The 19,437-nt window shown below is 37.6% G+C and overlaps 1 protein-coding gene across 2 annotated transcripts in view; it reads right to left on the bottom strand.

Moving 5' to 3' along the window:
• Positions 1-19,437, bottom strand: part of CORIN (corin, serine peptidase) — a 119,859-nt gene that overhangs the window by 12,911 nt on the left and 87,511 nt on the right. For both annotated transcript variants that reach the window (XM_058803488.1, XM_058803489.1), the window contains exons 14-17: positions 17,281-17,394; positions 14,777-14,887; positions 13,943-14,072; positions 1,904-2,026 (exon numbers count right to left, since the gene is read on the bottom strand). In XM_058803488.1, coding sequence (XP_058659471.1) covers positions 1,904-2,026; positions 13,943-14,072; positions 14,777-14,887; positions 17,281-17,394 — 478 coding nt within the window. The remainder of the gene's footprint in view (positions 1-1,903; positions 2,027-13,942; positions 14,073-14,776; positions 14,888-17,280; positions 17,395-19,437) is intronic.

Raw genomic sequence — 19,437 nt, 5'->3', positions numbered from 1 at the left:
TTCACCAAACCTTTGTCCCTTACATTGCATATAACTCATTCATACACCGTAAGAATCAGTCTATTTCTCTTCCAGAAAACCCAGTTCAAAAAATTATTTTTCTAGAGATAGTAGAGATAGACAACCAATTTCAGGAAATTAAATTTTGTGCACAGTTTTGACAGGCAAAGAAAATACATGGAATATGACTGAGACCAGCCATGCTCGTGTTTTACACTTGTTTTTTTTTACTTACCATCCAGCCAGCTCTAAAGAGAAAACTTTTAAGCCTTTATGTGTGCACTGCCTGCACTGTGCTGTTCCCTCCTATCAAAACTTTTTGATTTAGTGGTGTGTTTGTTAGTTCTTGGCCAAGTTCCCATTAGTCCAGAAGCCTGGCAACTCCTTTAAACATCCAGCATACTCCACAGCAGAAACCTTTTACATGCTGCAGGTGACACAGATGAATACAGCCAGACTGCAGGGCTCAGGGGCACTTCCCAGTCATCTGCACTGGATGCAGCCAAAACAAAAACAGGCTCACCCTTCACGCACCCTTCCTCCTCAGCTTCTCACTTCTTCTTATCCATTTTCTGAATTCAGGGGGACTGGAAGATCTATTTCCTACATGTATTTTTCAATTATGCTATAGATTTAAAAATAATCACTACTGATGTCTCTTCCCTCCTTTAACCTGCACTTTGGGCAAAACTAAATCTTTTGTAAATACAATTTGTAACTCAAGAGGCTCCAGATCCATTACTTCATATGTTTTCTAGCAGACCTCTTCCAAAAATGTCAAAAAGTACCTTGAAATTTCTGCTTTGCACTTTAGTGACTGAACAGAATAGAATTGTGGATCTGCCTTTAAATCTGGTCACAACCCAAGGTGTTTATTCTTGTATTACTCTGGAGAAAAGCATTTAGATACTTTTAGGCTAGAGAAAAAAGACAGTGAGAAAGGAAAATCAGCGAGTTAAAAAGACAACTTTCAAGTATCCTTCAGTGATGCCCCTTCTAGATTAAAAACTATTAATTAACTTAAAGGAATGGGGAAAATACCAATGTAAAACAAAAAAGGTACAGAACTGAGATGTAAGAAAGCCAAATTAGGCCCTTGCAAGCCAATCTGTTTAGTTTTATGCCACTAGGGAATACTTTGAGTATAGAAAATAATGGAGCCAAGCAAAAGAAATGTAGATTTCTTCCTCAGATTTTTGTCTTCACACATATTGTATCTCTGCAGTTACTCAAGACATCTTTTCTTGTGAAACACAAGGATTTTATGTGGAAGAAGAATGTTCTGAAAGCTTCTGGGCATTTCAAAGGGAAATTATGAATGTGGTTTTTGAAGAATGCAGTTGCCCATGGGGATTAGGCTCTCCCAGGTTTGCCTTGGATTTTTACTTCACTGGCTCTTCAAAGTCACACTTTGAATGTCTCAACCATGAGATCCTGGCTTCTCATTAATAATTACCTCTTTAGTTGGGTTAATTAAAAGGAATCATCTGAAGCCAGAGCTAAGGAAACCTTCTGTAAGTGGATCTAGCCTCCACTGAAGGAGCTCCAGTTGCTCCAAATGAATTAATCCAGACTACTCAGGCTGCAGAGGATGGAAAGATGTGTCTGCAGATTTTGCTCTATAGTACTTGCAAGACTTTCTTGCTCAGCAGAGATTTATCCAAGCTGTTTGGTCCAGGTGCTTCAAGGGCATCACCTCTTTATCACTCCAATGCTCTTATTCTACCAGAACGGGCCCCTGACACTAAAGTAATTGCAGAATGTATCTTAACAACTAACATGAGAATTTGCTGGGATTTATACACAGACACCATGTTAAAATAGCTTACCAGAGTTTGTCATCCTGCACTGGTAAGTGACCACTCACAGCAGTGAAATAGGTCTTTTTAAACCTGTTACTTACCCATTCACTAGAAGTGCATGTAAAGTGGATGCATTTTTATTCTTCCAGTCTGAGTGCAAATTCAGCCATTTTTGGTCCTGCATTTGCTCACTCTCTATTACAATTTCTGTTTTGGATGGTCCTCTGAAACAAATGAAAAACATTGATAGAATGTTACAGTTATAAAGGTGAAGAGACCCTAACATACCTATTTACTCTAAAGACACACATCTGACTGATATTGCAAAGCCAGGAGTGGCAGATATACAGTTAGGAGAATGAAATCACCCTGAGAAGCGAGGCCAGCCAACATGACTGTCACACTGCACTTCCCAACAAGAAGCAGAACTGGAATCAGGAACAGCAAGAACCTTCTGCTGGCATTTACTGTAATGCATACATTGATCCTCTTTCAACGCTTTCTTGGCCTCGCAAAATGCAACAAAAAAAAAAATAAAATAGATCTTCATATGGAAAAGAGGTAACAGAAAAAATACGTTCTTAGATTCCTGTAATTGGAAATCCATTAAAATTTAACAGTAAAGAGCAGTCTAGGCCTTGTTAATAAGGCCTGAGAGCATCTCTAAGTCCAAGCTGCCTGCTTTGCGAAACAGAACAAATCACTGGTGACAATGTCAAACCTGTTCTTCTGCAGCAACCTAACAAGTATGTGAGGGTTAGAATGGTTCACCAGGAGATATTTCCATATATCCACTTCCTCAGCCTAGGTATTGCCTGATAGACTCAAGAAATTGCTATTTTATTATACCTTGACTGCCAAATGGAAAAAATAGAGCATTTCTAAATTACTTAACTTGTCATGCAGCTTTCCAGCACAGAACCATTCATGATTAGCCATCAATCCCTGTCAATTACAAGGACTTTGAAGCTGTGCTCACCCAAACACCAGTCAAAGGCCAAATTCTAAATCCTAACTCATGGAAAAGAGAATTAGAGAATTTCAGCAAAACTGTGATGTGTCCTTAAACTGGCCTCTGAACCCAGTCTCTCATGACAGTACCTGGTAATGCCAGCCAGGATATTAGCTTGTCTTTCAGTCCAGTTCTCAATACTGATTATATTTCTTTTATAAACAATCTTTACAAAACACCAGCACTCTTTATCCACGTGACTGCACAGACTAACAGAGATCAAAGAATTGTGTTTAATGGTAAAGTTGTCAGTGTACCCATATGGAAATATTTTCAACACAGCTGGCAGAATAAACCAAACTTTGAGGTCACGGCCCTGGACCCTGCCTGTTACATGACTTATTTTTCAGAACCTTCTCTGGGCACATTAAGCAAATGTTATTCCATGATCTCCTAACCAGAATGTGCAGGCATATGTTTGCTGCAAAAAGAGTTTTCCTTCTCCGTGCCTGCTTTTAGAATTCACATAAAGATCTGCTCTCTTCCATATTTCCCACCCTTTTCCCTACCAAACATGTGCAAACCTTTTTCTTACAAGGACATTCTGCCTTATGATCTCTGAACAATGATGTTCACCATTTGATAACTGTGTACAGTGGTATTTTATAAACTGGTAAATAGTATCTGATCTATAAAATATGTAACTCAAAAATGTGCAAAAAGGTGCAAATATCATGGCATTTGATTAATACCAAATACCAGATTTTTTTGATGAAGCCTGCAGTTCTGGATTACAGATTACAGTGATGCTACAATCAGAATTATGGAGATATGTGCTTCTAAATCAAGGTAACAACCTACAAAACACTTATATACCTGCATGAAATTTCATAGTTATTTTACTTAAATAAAGCAAAAGTCGAAAGATCATACCTATACCTTTTTTCTTTGGTGATCACTGTTTGATATAAAACACTCAAAGCCAGGATACCTTAATTTATATCTACCAGGATACCTTAATTTATATCTTTAGAATGGCTTCTATAAACATTTATGTTCCCCCCTTGATGTTGCTTCTAAAAGATTTTCTTTTAGATAGGCAAGGGCTGCCACTTGTCTCCTTTCATCTACTTAATGAGAAATAGCCAGAATGAAGGGGAACAAAGAGCCTCATTTCTAGATGAAGAAAGCTGGAGACAATGGTTAGCATTTGTGTAGAGACCAGAGCATTCTCAGAATCACTAGAGAATGAGAGAACATGAGCTAAAAATCTCAGGAATAAAGATTCAGGCTGGTGAGAGTTTCTAAGTGTGAGACTTTCAGAGGGGCTGCTGAGCCAGGAGCACACATTACACCAGGGACTCTAAAGCACTCAGAGAAAAGGAGGGAGGTGAAGCAATGGGTACCCCTTTTACCAGCCCCATCCTGTGCTCCAGAAACACAGCAGACAGCAGGATCTCCTTGGCCCCTCTTGGAGCTGTAGCACACACTTTCTTCTGAGTTTCTAAGACAACAAGGTTATATTGCTAATTACTTCTAGACATCAAGCTACGTCTTCAAGTTCAAAAACAGCTCTCCTGCCTGTTTTTTAGTTTAGTGACCTGTTGAAGTTGTAATATCTTTCAAGATTTCACACCAAACAAATAAATACTTTTTTATTAAATGCTTTCAGAAGGCTCCTTTACTTCTCTCAGTTTTCTGTTTTCCCTTTTGGTTTGAATATGCCATAATTGCACAGTGTTTGTAGACTGAAACCATACATACTGGAAGACAGTGTGCAGTTTGAGGTACATCAGTTTAAGATGATATTTAGAAACTGGAAAGAATCACACAAATGGCTTTCAGATTTTAGAGGGGCCTCTGGCACTGACTCTTAAGGAGGGGTTGAGGGTACTGAACTTGGTTATTCTTGTGAAGAGGAAGCTGAAGGGCAATTCAGCAGCAACCTGCAACTACTCAAAGAGGAGTTAAAACGTGACAGAAACAAATTTTTCTCAATAGTGCTGCATGGCATAACATGGGGAAACAGCCTTGACCTACAGCTTTGGAGACACAGGGCACACAAAAAGGAAATCCTTTTCATTAGGAAGGTGAAGCAGCCCTGGAACAGAGAGCCCCATCCATCAAAGTTTTCAAGACTTGGCTAAACAGAGCAGTGGTTGAACTGATCCCATCTGGCAATAGGGATCAGTGCTTCAAGTGGGAGAAGTGTCGATGGAAGGAGACCCGGACACCAGTTGGTTCATCGCAGGTCCGATTTATTGATCGATACAGCGGGTTAAATACAGTTCATAATAAGCTTCATACATATTGCAAAAGCTGAGCTCAGGATTGGTTAGTTACATATCAGCAACTACGCCTACTTCTGCATCTTTGTGGTTATTCTTTTGATACTTTCTGCGTATTTTCAGCAAGAATCTCTCTTCCCTATCCTCATGTTGCGGCAAGGGCATCATGTCCTTGCCTGTCATTGGTCACTGACTGCTGACTTCCCTTTCAAGCTTAACCAGCGGCATTATGTCACCATGGCCTTTCTCAGCTAACCAACTGTTAACAAAACTCGCCAAAGAAAAGGATTAGATGCTCTCCAGATGCCTGTTACAGTGAGGATTTTATGATTCTTTTGCACAATACAAACATACTGTAGTGACCAGAGCCTGTGATGAAGAGCTGAATCTTAAAGAAGGCCAACAATTACTAGATCAGACTTTCACACACCAGAGCATATTCAATATTACAGAACAGTCACTGAACCACTGAATCACAGAAATAATTAGGTTGGAAAAAGCTCCGAGATCATCAGGTCAGTCTTGCTCCTTCACAGAAAGATGTCTGCTAAATCTAATGACCATCACAGGGCACATAAAATTCTAACGCAGCTAATTCCTTTGATCTAAAAGTTTCCTTTAATCTAAGTCAATTCAAAATATTTAACAACCTATAAAATCAGTTACTTGTAAAATCAGGCAAAACATTTCAATTTGCAGTAGCACATTACTCAAGTAGGAATTTCCAATTTAAATTTTACTAATTTTTCAATTTTAACTTAAAAATTAGAATATTCCTTTAAAGAATTTAATTTCAAGCTAACGATTCTCTTATGTGTGTTTAAGAGAGAAATTTTTAGAATTAAGAGAGAAAAAGAGAACCTGGTCTGTGTTCTACATTAAAAATGTGCTATCAGTGGGGAAAAGTAATGTTTCATTAGATCAACTGTAAAATGGAAATATTTAATAAAAAGTTCTCAGAGCATTCTAGTCTGCTACCTGCTGATCACTGTGCACAACAGTCAAAGTTTACAGTAAAAAATAACCATTTTGACTTGCATACTAAATTATAACGAAAAAACAGAACACAAACTAGAAGGCAGGGACTAATTTTAGGTTATGAAGCTCATCATTCTGTTTGTAACATATCTGGGATACTTCTGTTCAGCAATGTTTTCAATACCTTATTCTCCCTTTTCCATTTGGAAGAAGTTGTTCAAATTCATTAAACTGCAAGTTTAGGATAAAGTATAATCCATAAACTGGATTACTTCTTGCTTTCAGGTAACAGTGACACATGTCAGTTTCCCTTCTGTAATTCCATTCTTGTAGGCCTCATGTGAGAGCAGGTTTGAGAAAGGAAGCCTTGAGTTAGGCCAGAAGGCAATGGATCACTCACATATGGGCACTCATCTAAAGCAAATTAGGCCTCTTTCAGAGCTGGAACAGCATCTGTTTCCTGTCTGTACATATTGGTTTAAATCTTCTTAGTCTTGACCAGAATTCTCTAAAGCCAAGCTGTGCCACAGAATATGGAGTAAAATATCAAAACCTTGATTGTAAGAGTAATAAAATCAAAGATATCTGAATTTTTAAAGTGAAAACATACTGAAACATAGAAAATAGAAATTAAAAGTATTCACTGCATTGATAGAAAAAGAAAAAAAAGTATGATTAAATTATTCTTGAAATTTTTTGGTAGAAAGTTGATAATCACTGTGATATTTTCAGGTTTCAAAATCCCTCTGTCTTATCTCCTAGCTGATAAACTAGTCAAGTCTACAAAAAATGAGTTAACTCATAGTGCAAAAAAATTACTTGCTTGCTTTATCTCTGCATGCTGGTTTTGGCCGGGATAGAGTTAATTTTCTTCACAGCTAGGATGAGGTTGTGTTTCAGATTTGTGCTGAAAACAGTGTTGATAACAGAGGCCTGACTTTGCAGCACTCTGTTCTCTGACTCTGTAAATTACAGGTTTCATAAAGTATCATTCTGTAGCTAAACCTGAAAAAAGATGCTTCAGTTGGAAGCATCTGAAGTTAAAGCTTCAAATACAATCCTAATTTTCTTAGCTGGAAGTATTAATTCAACTTCAAATTTAATGTTAAGTCCTTCATTTAAAGTCAATTAGCTTTTAATTTTAAAAATGGGATGAATTTCAGAGAAAAATGTTGACTTAAAACAAAATTCTAGTTGTTTAATTTCAAAAATTTGAAACAAACTATTTGATTTTTCAACCTTTTTTCCCCCATAATGAAAGTATTCACCGAATTTGAACAAAATTCACTTGTTTCTTTCTTCAACATCATCCTTTACAGAATGATTATTCACTAAGAAATCTTCCCATAGTGTAATTTATGCTTGCTTTTTTTCAAGTTATATAACATATTTATTCTTTTATTAGAATTTCTTCTTCTCTCATCTCTAACAGAACTTGAGAGCAACATTGTCATAGGCATTTTTACATTTTTGAGCTTACTTTTTACATCTGAAGCTTACACTGACATAATTTCACGAGCTAAGATCACCTTTGAAAGGACACCTGTGTGTTTAATGATACAGGGTCTATATGCAGAGGGCATCCTTCATTAGGATGCTTGGTAGGAGTCGAGGAGAGGGTGTGGAGGTCAAATAAGACTTTCCTGAATTACACAGCAGGAAGAGCCAACCTGAAGGAAGACCTGTTTGCCTGAAAGCTTGCCTGATAAAAGATGCTGTGTTTCTTGCAGTCCTTGCCCTTCTCAAAGTCTTTAGTCACCTCACTAAATTATAGAATAGGCTGCTCAGAGTCCCATCCAAGCTGACCTTGAATATTTCCAGGAATGAGGTGTCTACCATTCCTCTGGGTAACCTGTTCCAGTGTTTCACCATCCTCACTGTAAAACATTTATTCCTTATGTCTAGTCTAAATCTACACTATTTTAGTTTCAATATATAAGTCAAAAAAACCCCCAAAACCACTTCAGCTTGCAGATTTCAGAATAAATTTTCAATGCAGAGAGATTAATATCTGTTTAGTGTTAAAAGGAGTAAATCTGAATCTGGAAGCTCCTGTATAAAAAATGAAAGAAAAAAGGGGGCCGTAGGTTTAAAATGTACAAGTTACAGCATAAAACAGTTTGAAAAAGGATTTGTGACCAATCATTAGAATAAGAACATTTCCTGGTTTGGTAGCATTCCTGTATTTTTCTTTTAACCAATCACAGAACGGCTGGGCTTGGAAGGGACCTCTGCAGGTCAGGTATGGCCACCTATGGCCAACTACCCAGAAGAACATTCAGACAGCTCCAAGGCTGTTTGAGATAATAAAATTATGAGTAAGAATCATTTTACTTTTAAAAGAAAGAAAATACCCAATCATGGAACTGGAAAGTGTTATATGAAGGCACTGACCATACGTTTAATGACTGTTTGAAGAAACTGTCACGATTTGTCAGGAATCATAAGGTTGGAATTTCTTCAAAAACAGCCTTATCCAAATAGTTATATTTTAAACTACATATGTACATGAAAGATGAGACATAATCTATCAGATATTAGTCTAGTGTTGAAAGCGAAGGGAGACGACCCATCTTGTTGTTGATCAGCATCGACTACGATTTATTGATCAAATCAGTCACTTTTTATAATAGTGTTAATTAACTTCATGCATATTGCAAAATCCGAGCTCACGATAGGTTACAGAGAAAACTCTAACCCCTCCTTTTGTTTACAATACCCGTGGTTGTTTATTGAAACCAAAATTAGTGTTCTCACTGTGATATGAAAAGTTCTCAAAACCTTCATATCTGTTCCCAGAGCAGCCAAGGACTGTTATGAGAAGACTGTCTGAGAATCCTGCTGTTTATAGAAAAGGTGCCTGAGAACCTAGTTATTTACAAAATCAAGCCTGGGAACTGCTGCTTTACAGCTGCCTTTTACTTTCCCATCAGCTGTATACCTTCATGGCCTCTTTCTTTAAGCCATGCTTGAACCAGGCTCTCCACAGTCTAGCACAACTTCAATACACTGAATAAAGTCTACATATTTTAACACTGGTCTATTATTGCTCCAATTTACTAGAACAGCCTTCCACATCTACCACAGCTCTATTTTCAGTAAAATTCTGTAATGAGTTATTAGTTGCCATTCTTAAAAAATTAAATGAAATTTAATGTAAAAATGTAAATGTAAATGTAAAAATTGTAAATGTAAAAATTTCCTATCTTTCTACATCATCTACAGGATTAACAGAACACTGTGGCCATGGAAAACATTAACAAATTCAAGGCAGGTTAAGAGCATGTTACATTCTGTTGAATGGATCTAGAAATCTAGATTGAATGAATGAGTACAAATACTTCCTCTTTGGCACGGAATTTGTTTCACTAAATGTCATGTCTATTCTTGGAGAAAATTAAGTTTCATTCAGAAGTTCAAATTTATTACATGGGTATTACAGGATTCTGGGGTTTGTTTTTGTTACGTTCTTTGAGCAAATAAAACATTAGCTGCGCTTCCATTATTCCTCTTGCAGAAATCATTATAGAGTAATTAAAAAAACAAATTAGATTATGTGAAAACAAGAGTTTGTTTGCCCAGCAGCTTGACTGCTAAGTTGTCAAATATTCAAGATCTTTATGCCAAAGACATTGAGTGAAAATTACCAGAAAAGACAGAAAGCCAGGCAGCAACAACAAACTTGCCCACCCCTTTCATAAATACATGCACAGCAGATGCCACAGCAGAGGAAAGAAGGAAAAGGAGCTGCTGGTTTCAGTGGACCACCAGTGACACTGCCTCCAAGAAAAGGAGCAGCAGGCACAGGAAGAGATAACAGGAGATTTTTAAAAACAAGTAATTTGGTAGACAGCTGCAATTTTACACTGATACTAGACCAGAGCATGCCGGTGAAGTAAAATCTCCCCGTACTCTGCTGAGCACAAACTCTTGAAGTTTGTTGTATTTGCTCTATCATCCTAGTGCAGCCAAGAAAGACAAATTATTCCACTATATTTTCACAGAATGATAGAACAACTCCACTACTGCCTTTATCAAATTTCAGAGCTGAGCAGATCATGCTTTTATGATTGCCATTTCATCAACAAATAATGTGGACTTCCAAGTACATGGAAAGTGGTTTTTTTTCAACTGAACATCATGACAAAATACATTGTTCCAACATTCTCCCAGCATTCTGAACCTATGCAGTACACCCATCCTCAGCAGCACAGCCTCTAGAACACAACAGGACAGATGTGAGACAATGCTGTTCTGTTCTCTACCTGTGTTAACAGAAAAACCCATTGCCAGAGACTGCATTTAAATTCACTGTAATGAAATCTGGGCCTCAGTCAGAAGTTTCTGAATAAACTTATATGTCCTGACATAAAGAGGCAGTCAGATTAGGTGGCATGATAGTCCCATCTGGTTGTGAACTTTGAAACCTAAGACTTGAGCATTCCCAGTAAGCTCTTGGCATTACACACAAACAAATTTAACATCTTTTGTATTAGAGAAAAACGTAAGAACTGCTAAGAGTACATGTTGCATACATAGCTTGAGCACCAGCCATCAATAGTCCAAAGCCTTTCAGACAATGCTTAGAACTTGTGGCTTTGTGGGATGTTGCATCATGCATCACACAACACATTCCATGAGTGGTGCTATGAAAAACTGGAAAACCACATTGTCTGTGGAATTATAACTGGCAAACAGCCAGCAAAATTGCTTGCATTTTGTGAAATGGGCAGAATAGAATGAACTTTTCATGTTGCTTCAGACTGAAGGTTTGTATGTTCCCAACAGACACACTGCTATTCTGTAAAATGCGTTACCACTATCCATTAAATTAACCTAACTTTAACCACTATCACTTCATTATCTTCATTTGTTTTTTTCAGATTAATTTGGCCTAAAATATTAAAATATGTTATTTTTAAATAACTAAAATATCCAAAAGCTGTTAGAAAGACACTGCCTTTATATTTTAAACATTACCACCTTATATAGTAATTGGGAGTTTTTATTTGGCAAAGCACTAGACAGTTATTAAAAATAGTTTGCAGAGCTTTACAGAAAATAAAAATTCTAAAAGCTATCATTCATTGTAATTCCTGATCTAAGGCATTAATAAGTCTTTAATTTGATATCTCACTCATAATATGCATTATTTTTCTGTAAAAATAAACAAAAGCGCTATTAAAGCAAAATCAAGAGTTGCTGTAAATAATTATTAAGTAAGTAATTAACAGCCACAAAACTGGGTGGTTCTGCAGTGTGCTCTAATGTGGACAGAATTTGTACATTCACAGCTTTAATTTTCTGAAGGAGTAAAATGAAGCTGTTCCCATTGGGAATACTTGCAGAAAAGCACTGCATAAAACATTTCCTATTTATTTATTAATTTTTTTTTAATGCAAAAGGAGATGTTTTATCATTACTTGACTTCTGTGCAATATACAGTCTAATTTACCTGCACCCTCAATGGTGAGCATAAAGAGCTTGTTAAAAACACCAATATTGTCAACCTCACATTCAGCCATTCTTGTTGTAAGTCAATTAAATAATTTATACAGGATGTAAATACTAAGAGATGAAGTTCATAGCTTCAGATCAGATTAACAGTGGCATGAAACTTCAATTATAGAGTCTTCCATTTTACCATATAGAAAACATTAGCTTCTGTGACATTTTCACTGAATCCTTATGCAATGTTAACAAAATAATTAAACAGCTGCATTGCTCATATTACTCCTTTTGGAAATAAAGAGTATTTAAGAACTGGAGTATATAAGAACTGATTTTGGAAATCAGTTCTAGTAACGCATCATAATTTTTGTTTTCCTTATGGCTTTTCAAAGCTAATTTACTGTATTTTTGGCAGTGCCACTCCACAAAAACTAGAAAAATAGCTAAGAAAATCAGGCCTCAGGTTACTGACAAAATGGGGCATTAAGAAAGGAAAGACAAACACTGATCTGGTTTTCTGAAGTACTGCAAGAAAGAATTAGAAATTAGTGGAGTCAAACTGAAGTTGTAGACTTCAGAACTGAATTGACTCCAGAATTTCCTACTGCCTTGACACAATTTCCTGTCCCTACCAAGAATATCTTTTAGAAAAATTAATTTTTAGAATATATCACCTTGTTAGAAAATTGAGTTTTGAGATTTAAGAATCATTTTTGTCTCTTATGTTTCTTAAAAGTGCAGGATTGATGACACCTGTTAGCAAGCATCAGTGACGAAGCAGGAAGGTGTAGGTTTCCACCCACGCTGATTTCAGCCTAGACACACCCTTGAAAAATGGAGGGAACTAGAGGTGTTGTGATAGTTCAATACATTTTCATTTTCCCAGCAGCAAGCATCATGGAAAAGAGAAGCAAATTTTATGTTAGGACCAATGGCAAGGTGAACATGAGTCAGCAGTGCCCACACAGCCAGGAGGGCCAGCCCTGTCCTGGGGAGCATCAGGGACAGCATCACCAGCCAGGCAAGGGAGAGGATTGTCCTGCTCTGCTCTGCTCTGCACTGGGGTGGCCTCACCTTGAATACTGTGGGAAGTTCTGGGTGCCACAATCTGAGACATTAAACTGCTAGAGAGCATCCAAAAGATGGCCAGGAGGATGGTGAAGGGACAGGAAGGGAAGCTGTATGAGGAGTGTCTGCGGTAGTTGGTTACCTCTGCAGGGTAAGCAGAGGGGCAGACACTGATCTCTTCAATCTGGTGACCAGTGACAGGACTCAAGGGGATGGTATGAAACATCAGGGAGAAGTTTGGGTTAGGTAACAGGGAAAGGTTTTTCCTCCGGAGATGGCTGGGCACTGGAACAGGCTCTTCAGGGAAGTGTCACAGCACCATGCCTGTCTGACTTCAAGAAGGATTTGCACAGTGCTCTCAGGCAGAGGGTGTGTTTGTTGGAGTGTCCTGTGTAGGGCCAGGAGTTGGACTCAATGACACTGATGGGTCCCTTCCAACTCAGTATATTCTATCGCTCTACAAAGCTTTATTAGGATGCTATATAAAGCTAAAGCAAAAAGATAATGCAAATATTATTTAGATACACTAAACTAGACAGAGGAGTATAAAATTGTGTGTTATAATGGCAGGCAGTCCAGTTTCAGGTGGTCTTCAATTCGGAGCATCTGTCAGAATAGATGCCAAGTATCCCTGCAGTGCAAGACAATACAGAGTACATGAAGTGTACTTAACTAATCCAGGGTCTTTATCCTCCTTTGAGAAAGGTACAAAGAATGTCAGTTTGTGTAGTGGAGAACAGCTAACAGAAAAGACACCTCTTAATTCACACTGGCAAAAGACAGCCTTACATACCATCAGATTTGCCTCTTCCCAGTAAGAGACAGCTGTGAATATCAGAGCAGCTGAACTTGTTTTTTATCCAACAGTTGTATTTTGCATTGACTACTCCACAATTTAGTGTGCATGCAGTAAGACACTTAAAAGCTATTTCTTTTTCTGAGTTCCACACAGAAACCCTCTCTTTAACAATTTGTTGTCCAGAGATGCCCAAGTTAAATACATCCACTTGTCTAACCTACAGTATTTATTGCAGAAAGCAAATAAATGAAGATGATTTTTCTTGTATTTCCTAAGTCTGCTTTAATTCTTTAGGAAGAAACAGAGTATTACATTCTGAGCCTCAGCAGTAACTGTTAGTGCATGTACTGAGCCTTGGCAAAACACCATTATCTCTTCAAAACACTCTTAATAACAATCATGCAATGTTCATAAAGTTGTAAAGGTGAAAATGCCTAGATTTTAGTGAAATTCTGCCACAGTTCACAAAATTTCGTTACCTCTTTTCTCTGTGAACCATTTCCACACTAGGTCTAACATTGCAGTGAACAATGATAGTTCACATCTAACACCAGCACTCCAACTGTCCTAAGAAATCATCAAAGCTACAAACTACTGACCTTACCCTAAACCCATCTGATTGCAGGCCAGTTGGCTTAAGTTTTCTTGCCAGTCATCAGCACAAACATGGTTATCAGCAGCTGACCTGTGAACAGTCAGGAGCATCAAGGAATTCCTGGTTTTAGACAGTGTAACTGGAAAGAAAAAAAGGAAGAAAACTTCAGTACTATTTCAAATAATTTTATAGATGGAAAACTGATAACATGCAACTACATTCAAGATTCTGCCAAGTTGCTGGCACTTTTCCTAGCTTTACATGCTGAATAGCTATGCAACTTAAAACCAAGGCAAGTGTGGTTATCTGAACCTTGTTAGGAGTGAACAGCATGAGACACTGAACAGCAAAGGCATCGAGAGTGTAAAAATAAACCCAAATACTTCTAATTCACCAGCACAGATTCACATGGGTTGCTGATAACCTTAATTTTTATAGCCTTAATCTAGTTAGATAATCTAGATAGAAGGACCATCACCATTTCTTCTCTCTTAATCTGTATAAAAAAAATCAGGAACTGCTTTTATCACAAGCAAAAAAGATTCTCATAAGGTCCTTCCAAACCTCAATGTCTTCTTAATCTCTCCTCTATCCACAATACTTTCCAGATTACACACATCATCTACACGTTTTCTTGCTCTATCACTTTTCTTGTATCTTTGCACTGTGACACTTCACACTGAGCTTTTGCTTTCTCTTCTGCCTGCTTCCTTGCATGCTTTCCCAACCTCACCCCAGTCTTCTCTTGGCTAACAGAGGGAGCCCCTCTCCACCACTGTACTCTGAATTAAATCACCAGTGATTGCTACCATCACCCAAACACCACTTTGAGAAGAAACTTACCACAGTCCCATTCATCTGAGCTGTCAGTGCAGTCTGCCTGCCCATCACACCAGAGTTCACGGGGCACACACTCATGGTTGGCACATTCAAGTTCACTCTCGTCACAAAATGCTGCAAAGACAAAAACATGCTTCCTCCTGAGAAAGACATGATTGAAGTGAAATTCACATTGACATGGAAAATTGAGGAGAGTCAAGGAAGACACAGATCAGACCTATGGAAAATGAAGTGAAGCAGATTTGCAAGAAAATTCAGCATGGATACCACTGATGCAGAAAGTGGTTGCTGCCATGCAGTGACAGAGGGCATTGCAATTCAGAGGGAAGGAAGAGCGTCTATAAATGCAAGATCTGGGATTACTTAGTATCATTTGTGATCTTGTAATATGAAACCTGTTTTAGCACCTCAGAAGCTGTAAGAGAAAATACTGTTCTGTGCTTTTTAGCTGACTGATCCAAATTTGTTTAGTTCTTCATGGTTTTTGAAAAAAATATTTTACCACAATGAGTATCTATTTCCTCTCATCCACAGCAATTATATATTAATTTTTGAATTCTCCTTTGCTTTTGAAAATTTTGTATTTATTTTTATCTCCACTTTAGAGGTAGAGAACTGCTGTACTGATAGACATGTTCCAGTTCACAGCTGGTATCCTTACATATGGATTTCCAGACTCTGTTCAGTACGGGAACTACAATAGCTTCCATTTGCAAATGACTTTTCCTCCAACAACCTCCCTTCCAAAAGGCAGGCATGTAGAAGCACAGTAACTTCCTCACTAACATATTTCCAGCTTCTATAAACCCCATCATTAGGGAATTCTGAGACCTGGGGGAGGGCAGAGGGGGAGAAAATGCATGGAAGGGAGCTGCATTCAGTTGTGCCCATGTTTGGCTGATGTACAGCATTTATACTGCCAATTTATACAATCCAAGCACTTATTTGCAACACCAGTACAAAAAGTGCACTCCACGGGGAAAACCATACAGATAGAGCAGGCATTGCTGCCTACCCCTGGTCTTTCTACCTCTGGAATAAAGCACGCAAAACCAGAAAAAGCACTTTAACTCCACCTTCCAGAGAGAGCATAATTCAATAACTGGAACCCCTCTGCTGGGAAAACTTTGCTTCCATTTTACACTATTCAAGCCCCAAATCAAAAGCAGAGAGGAAATATACTCCGGTAATTATGAACTAGATTAACCTTAGCCCTTTGGTAATCTTTTCTCTGTCATAATCCTAATGTGTGATCACAAGTAAATCACTTTAATACCACATCCACTCTTTAGATTACAGCACAGAGCTTGGAAATTAAGTGGTATAATCTTTGTAATGAAAGCAGATTAAGAAATGTTTTGTGAGCTTCAGCTTCCCAAAGAGAAACAAAGTTTGATCTAGCAATACACACAGGCTGCTCTTCATTTTGGCAAACATATCCATAGGCTTCACTTAGGACACAAAATGTCTCCTCCAGAGACTCAGGAGCAACTTCTTTTAAATCACAAAACTATATCCAAACATCCCAGCAAAAATGACAAAATACCAGGTTTCCTCAGAGAATGAAAAATTTCAGTTTTCAGCCAACTTTGCCAACCAATGATCCCTCCTTTGCTGCGCAGACCTACTCCCAGTATGTCTTTCTGCTTCCTTGTGTTGGCAGCATGCCCACACACCAGTTTTCTCAAAAGAAGAGAATTCAGAAAGTGGAGCTAACCTCCCAGGGCACTCACTCCTAGCTTAGCATGCAGGGTGGGAGCCTGCAAAGCAGCTGCTGTGTGCAGATATTCCACCACTTCCCATCCCATTCTCGGATGGAAACAGAGGAAAGAGAACTGAGGGCAGCCCCCAGAGGGGAGCAGGGTGCAGGCTGCTCCCTGCCAGCACTCTGAACAGACTTGCACTGTGCACATGGACTGTGTGCCCATGCCACTCGTGCATCCTCCTAAGCTCTGTATCTTGATGCTATCACAGATTGGATTGCAGAAGGAACCTGTGGAGCCAAGCAGGGAGACAGAACCTAAGAAATGTCAATCAGGAAAGAAACTAAATAAGGCATTGTTTACAATAAAACGTAAGACATTTACCAAAAAACAGGTAAGTAGAAATCAAGGAAAAAAATGAGCAGTAGGCAGATATGAGCAATGCCTGTATGGAATGAAGTTAAAGAAACCTGGGAAAAGAAGTCAAAAATCTACAAGGAAAAAAAGAACAACTCTACAAAGGCACAAGAACAAGGAGGGAGAAAGAGAAATGAAAAAAAAGAAAAAGAGGACAAGAGTGACCAAACAGACAGCAAGGATCTCAGGATGTGAACAACAAAGGACAGAAGATGAGGAAAGAGGGAAATTGGTGCCACAGACAAACTGAAAGGGGAACTGAGGGAATGACTAAGTCTTTCTGCTATAGAAAGCATAAAGTCTTTTTACTTTGACTGATTTTGCACCTCAACATCCCAAAAATGTGATCAGCCTTTTAAGGGAGTAACAAACTGCATGAGTCCTTACAGCAATTCTTTTCATCCATCATGTCAGGGCAGTCTGGGAAACCATCACAGATCATAGTGTGTTTGATGCACACCTTCTTCAAAGGACACTCCCAAAGACCCCTTTCTCTACAACCTGGAGGCAGAGAAGCACATTTCTGAAATATTTGTATGCAATATTGAATCAAATGCTTTCTTCCTTAAAAGTCTTGAAACACACAAAATATTTTCACTTGCAATATAAATTTTAGAAGGTACTAAGAATAGTTACTAATGAAGAAATGGAAATAAGACTGGCACAGTGCACACTTGATAAATGGATCTAAATATTGTAACACTTCAAAATACCTCAGTGCTTTTGAAATAATAATTGTATTATGAGTGTCTATATCTATAATGGTTTGGGCATTAGCTCAATTAGCTCAAAACCCATACACCACTATTATTGAAATACATTTGCTAGTAATATAAGAACTTTTATAATTCTCAAGTCCATAGAAATTCCTCAGTCTTTCAAAAGCATATCCTATAAAAGCATGGAATCTCCATGAAACACTGTAGAAATACATGCTTTTTTTCTGGCAGTGCTGATGCAGAATTTAACACAGAATCAGAATGAAGGGTAGAAAGAGAAGTAATACAAAACTAGGTCAAAGTGCTTTGACAGAAAAATTCCTGTTGGTCAGCTAGAGGAAATTAAGAATAGGCCAAGGTACATTTTAAAAAATAATTTTCTCTTGTTTTATTCCACTTTTTATTTCCATCAGCTAAAAAAATATTTTATTGTGCTATCAGTTTAAATACTTTGACATACTAATGTCCTGCATGACTGACACTGGTTTTATAGGAAGCCATAAAAATGACATATTGTCCTGACTAAGCCAGATTATTTGATTGCCTTGTTTGGCCTGCTCTATAGATGATACTTTTCATTTTAATCTAAGGAAAAACTCAATTGATAGCCCTGATGTTCACACATACAAATAATTCAGGCATAAATTTAAAAACAGTATTTAAAGTAGCACCTCTCTTTGCCTGGACATGCAACTGTGAAAGCAGTAAGTTATAAGCAAATATATTGTTTCCAAGAAATTTTAATTCTGAAGTACATATTTTACAAATATGAACCACAGAATCCCTACTGGATTAATGGAAAAATCTGTTCAGGTTTTACCTGTACCTGGATGTGTGGGGTGCTTGATTTTGTTTAGATTTGAAAAAACATGTAAATAAAGGTTAAAGCCCAGAGAAATAACCAGTCTTAACCTTTGAAACTAATTCCTCACAATCAAATAACTTTCTTGGGTAGCACCACTTTCCAGGTCTCCTTCTTGACAATATTTCTGATAACTTTTGATGAAAAATTAATTGAAACCAAAAAAAAATCTTTACTCTTATATAGAACAAGGAATTCAATTTTAGGATCTTGTTATGAATACGAAATAAAAAAAGCTTAAACTCCCCATAATTTATGAACCTAGCAAATTTTTAGCAGCGTTCACATTTCATTTAATACACGTTTCCTTTTCTCTTCATCACGCATTACAGTGTTACACTGTGAAGCGTACCAGGACTCTCCAAAACTAATCACATAGACAAATACAGAGACATTTCCCTATGAAAAATTCACTAGTTACTAAATTCAGTGTTCAAGTACACTGTTTTGCTGGTAGAGATCACCTACCACCATTTGCAGTATTTATATTTCCTCTCTAATTATTTTTGTGACATGCATTTTTAATTCAATGAAAGGGAAGTGAAAACAGAGCTAGGAAAACTTGTCTATATGTAAATTAACCCCATCTCAAAAATATATTTTGACAAGAGATATGGTTTCATATATGATCTTGCCTTCCTTCTTCTTCATAATATGAATGAAGTTTCAAATTGTTGTCCAATTATATACATTTCCCACCCAATTATCATTAAATCATTAACATCAAGACCACCACATTTTTCTCTCACCTAAAATACTACAGGTCAAAACCCAGACTGCAGAAAATAGTGAGACAGTATTGGCCATGAATGTTATATCCTCAATTTCTTTAGTAGGTGTAGGATCCTGTTCTGCTCCCTGCCAGAGGCATTGCTCAGCAGCAGCAATTTAACGCATTCAATTACAACCAACTATAATATTTAATACCACAAAATCTCGTGACACTTTTAATAATAATATTTT

This window comes from Ammospiza caudacuta, chromosome 4, assembly GCF_027887145.1.
Source record: "Ammospiza caudacuta isolate bAmmCau1 chromosome 4, bAmmCau1.pri, whole genome shotgun sequence".
Classification (NCBI taxonomy): Eukaryota; Metazoa; Chordata; class Aves; order Passeriformes; family Passerellidae; genus Ammospiza; species Ammospiza caudacuta.
This window is presented reverse-complemented; position numbering and strand designations above follow the sequence as displayed.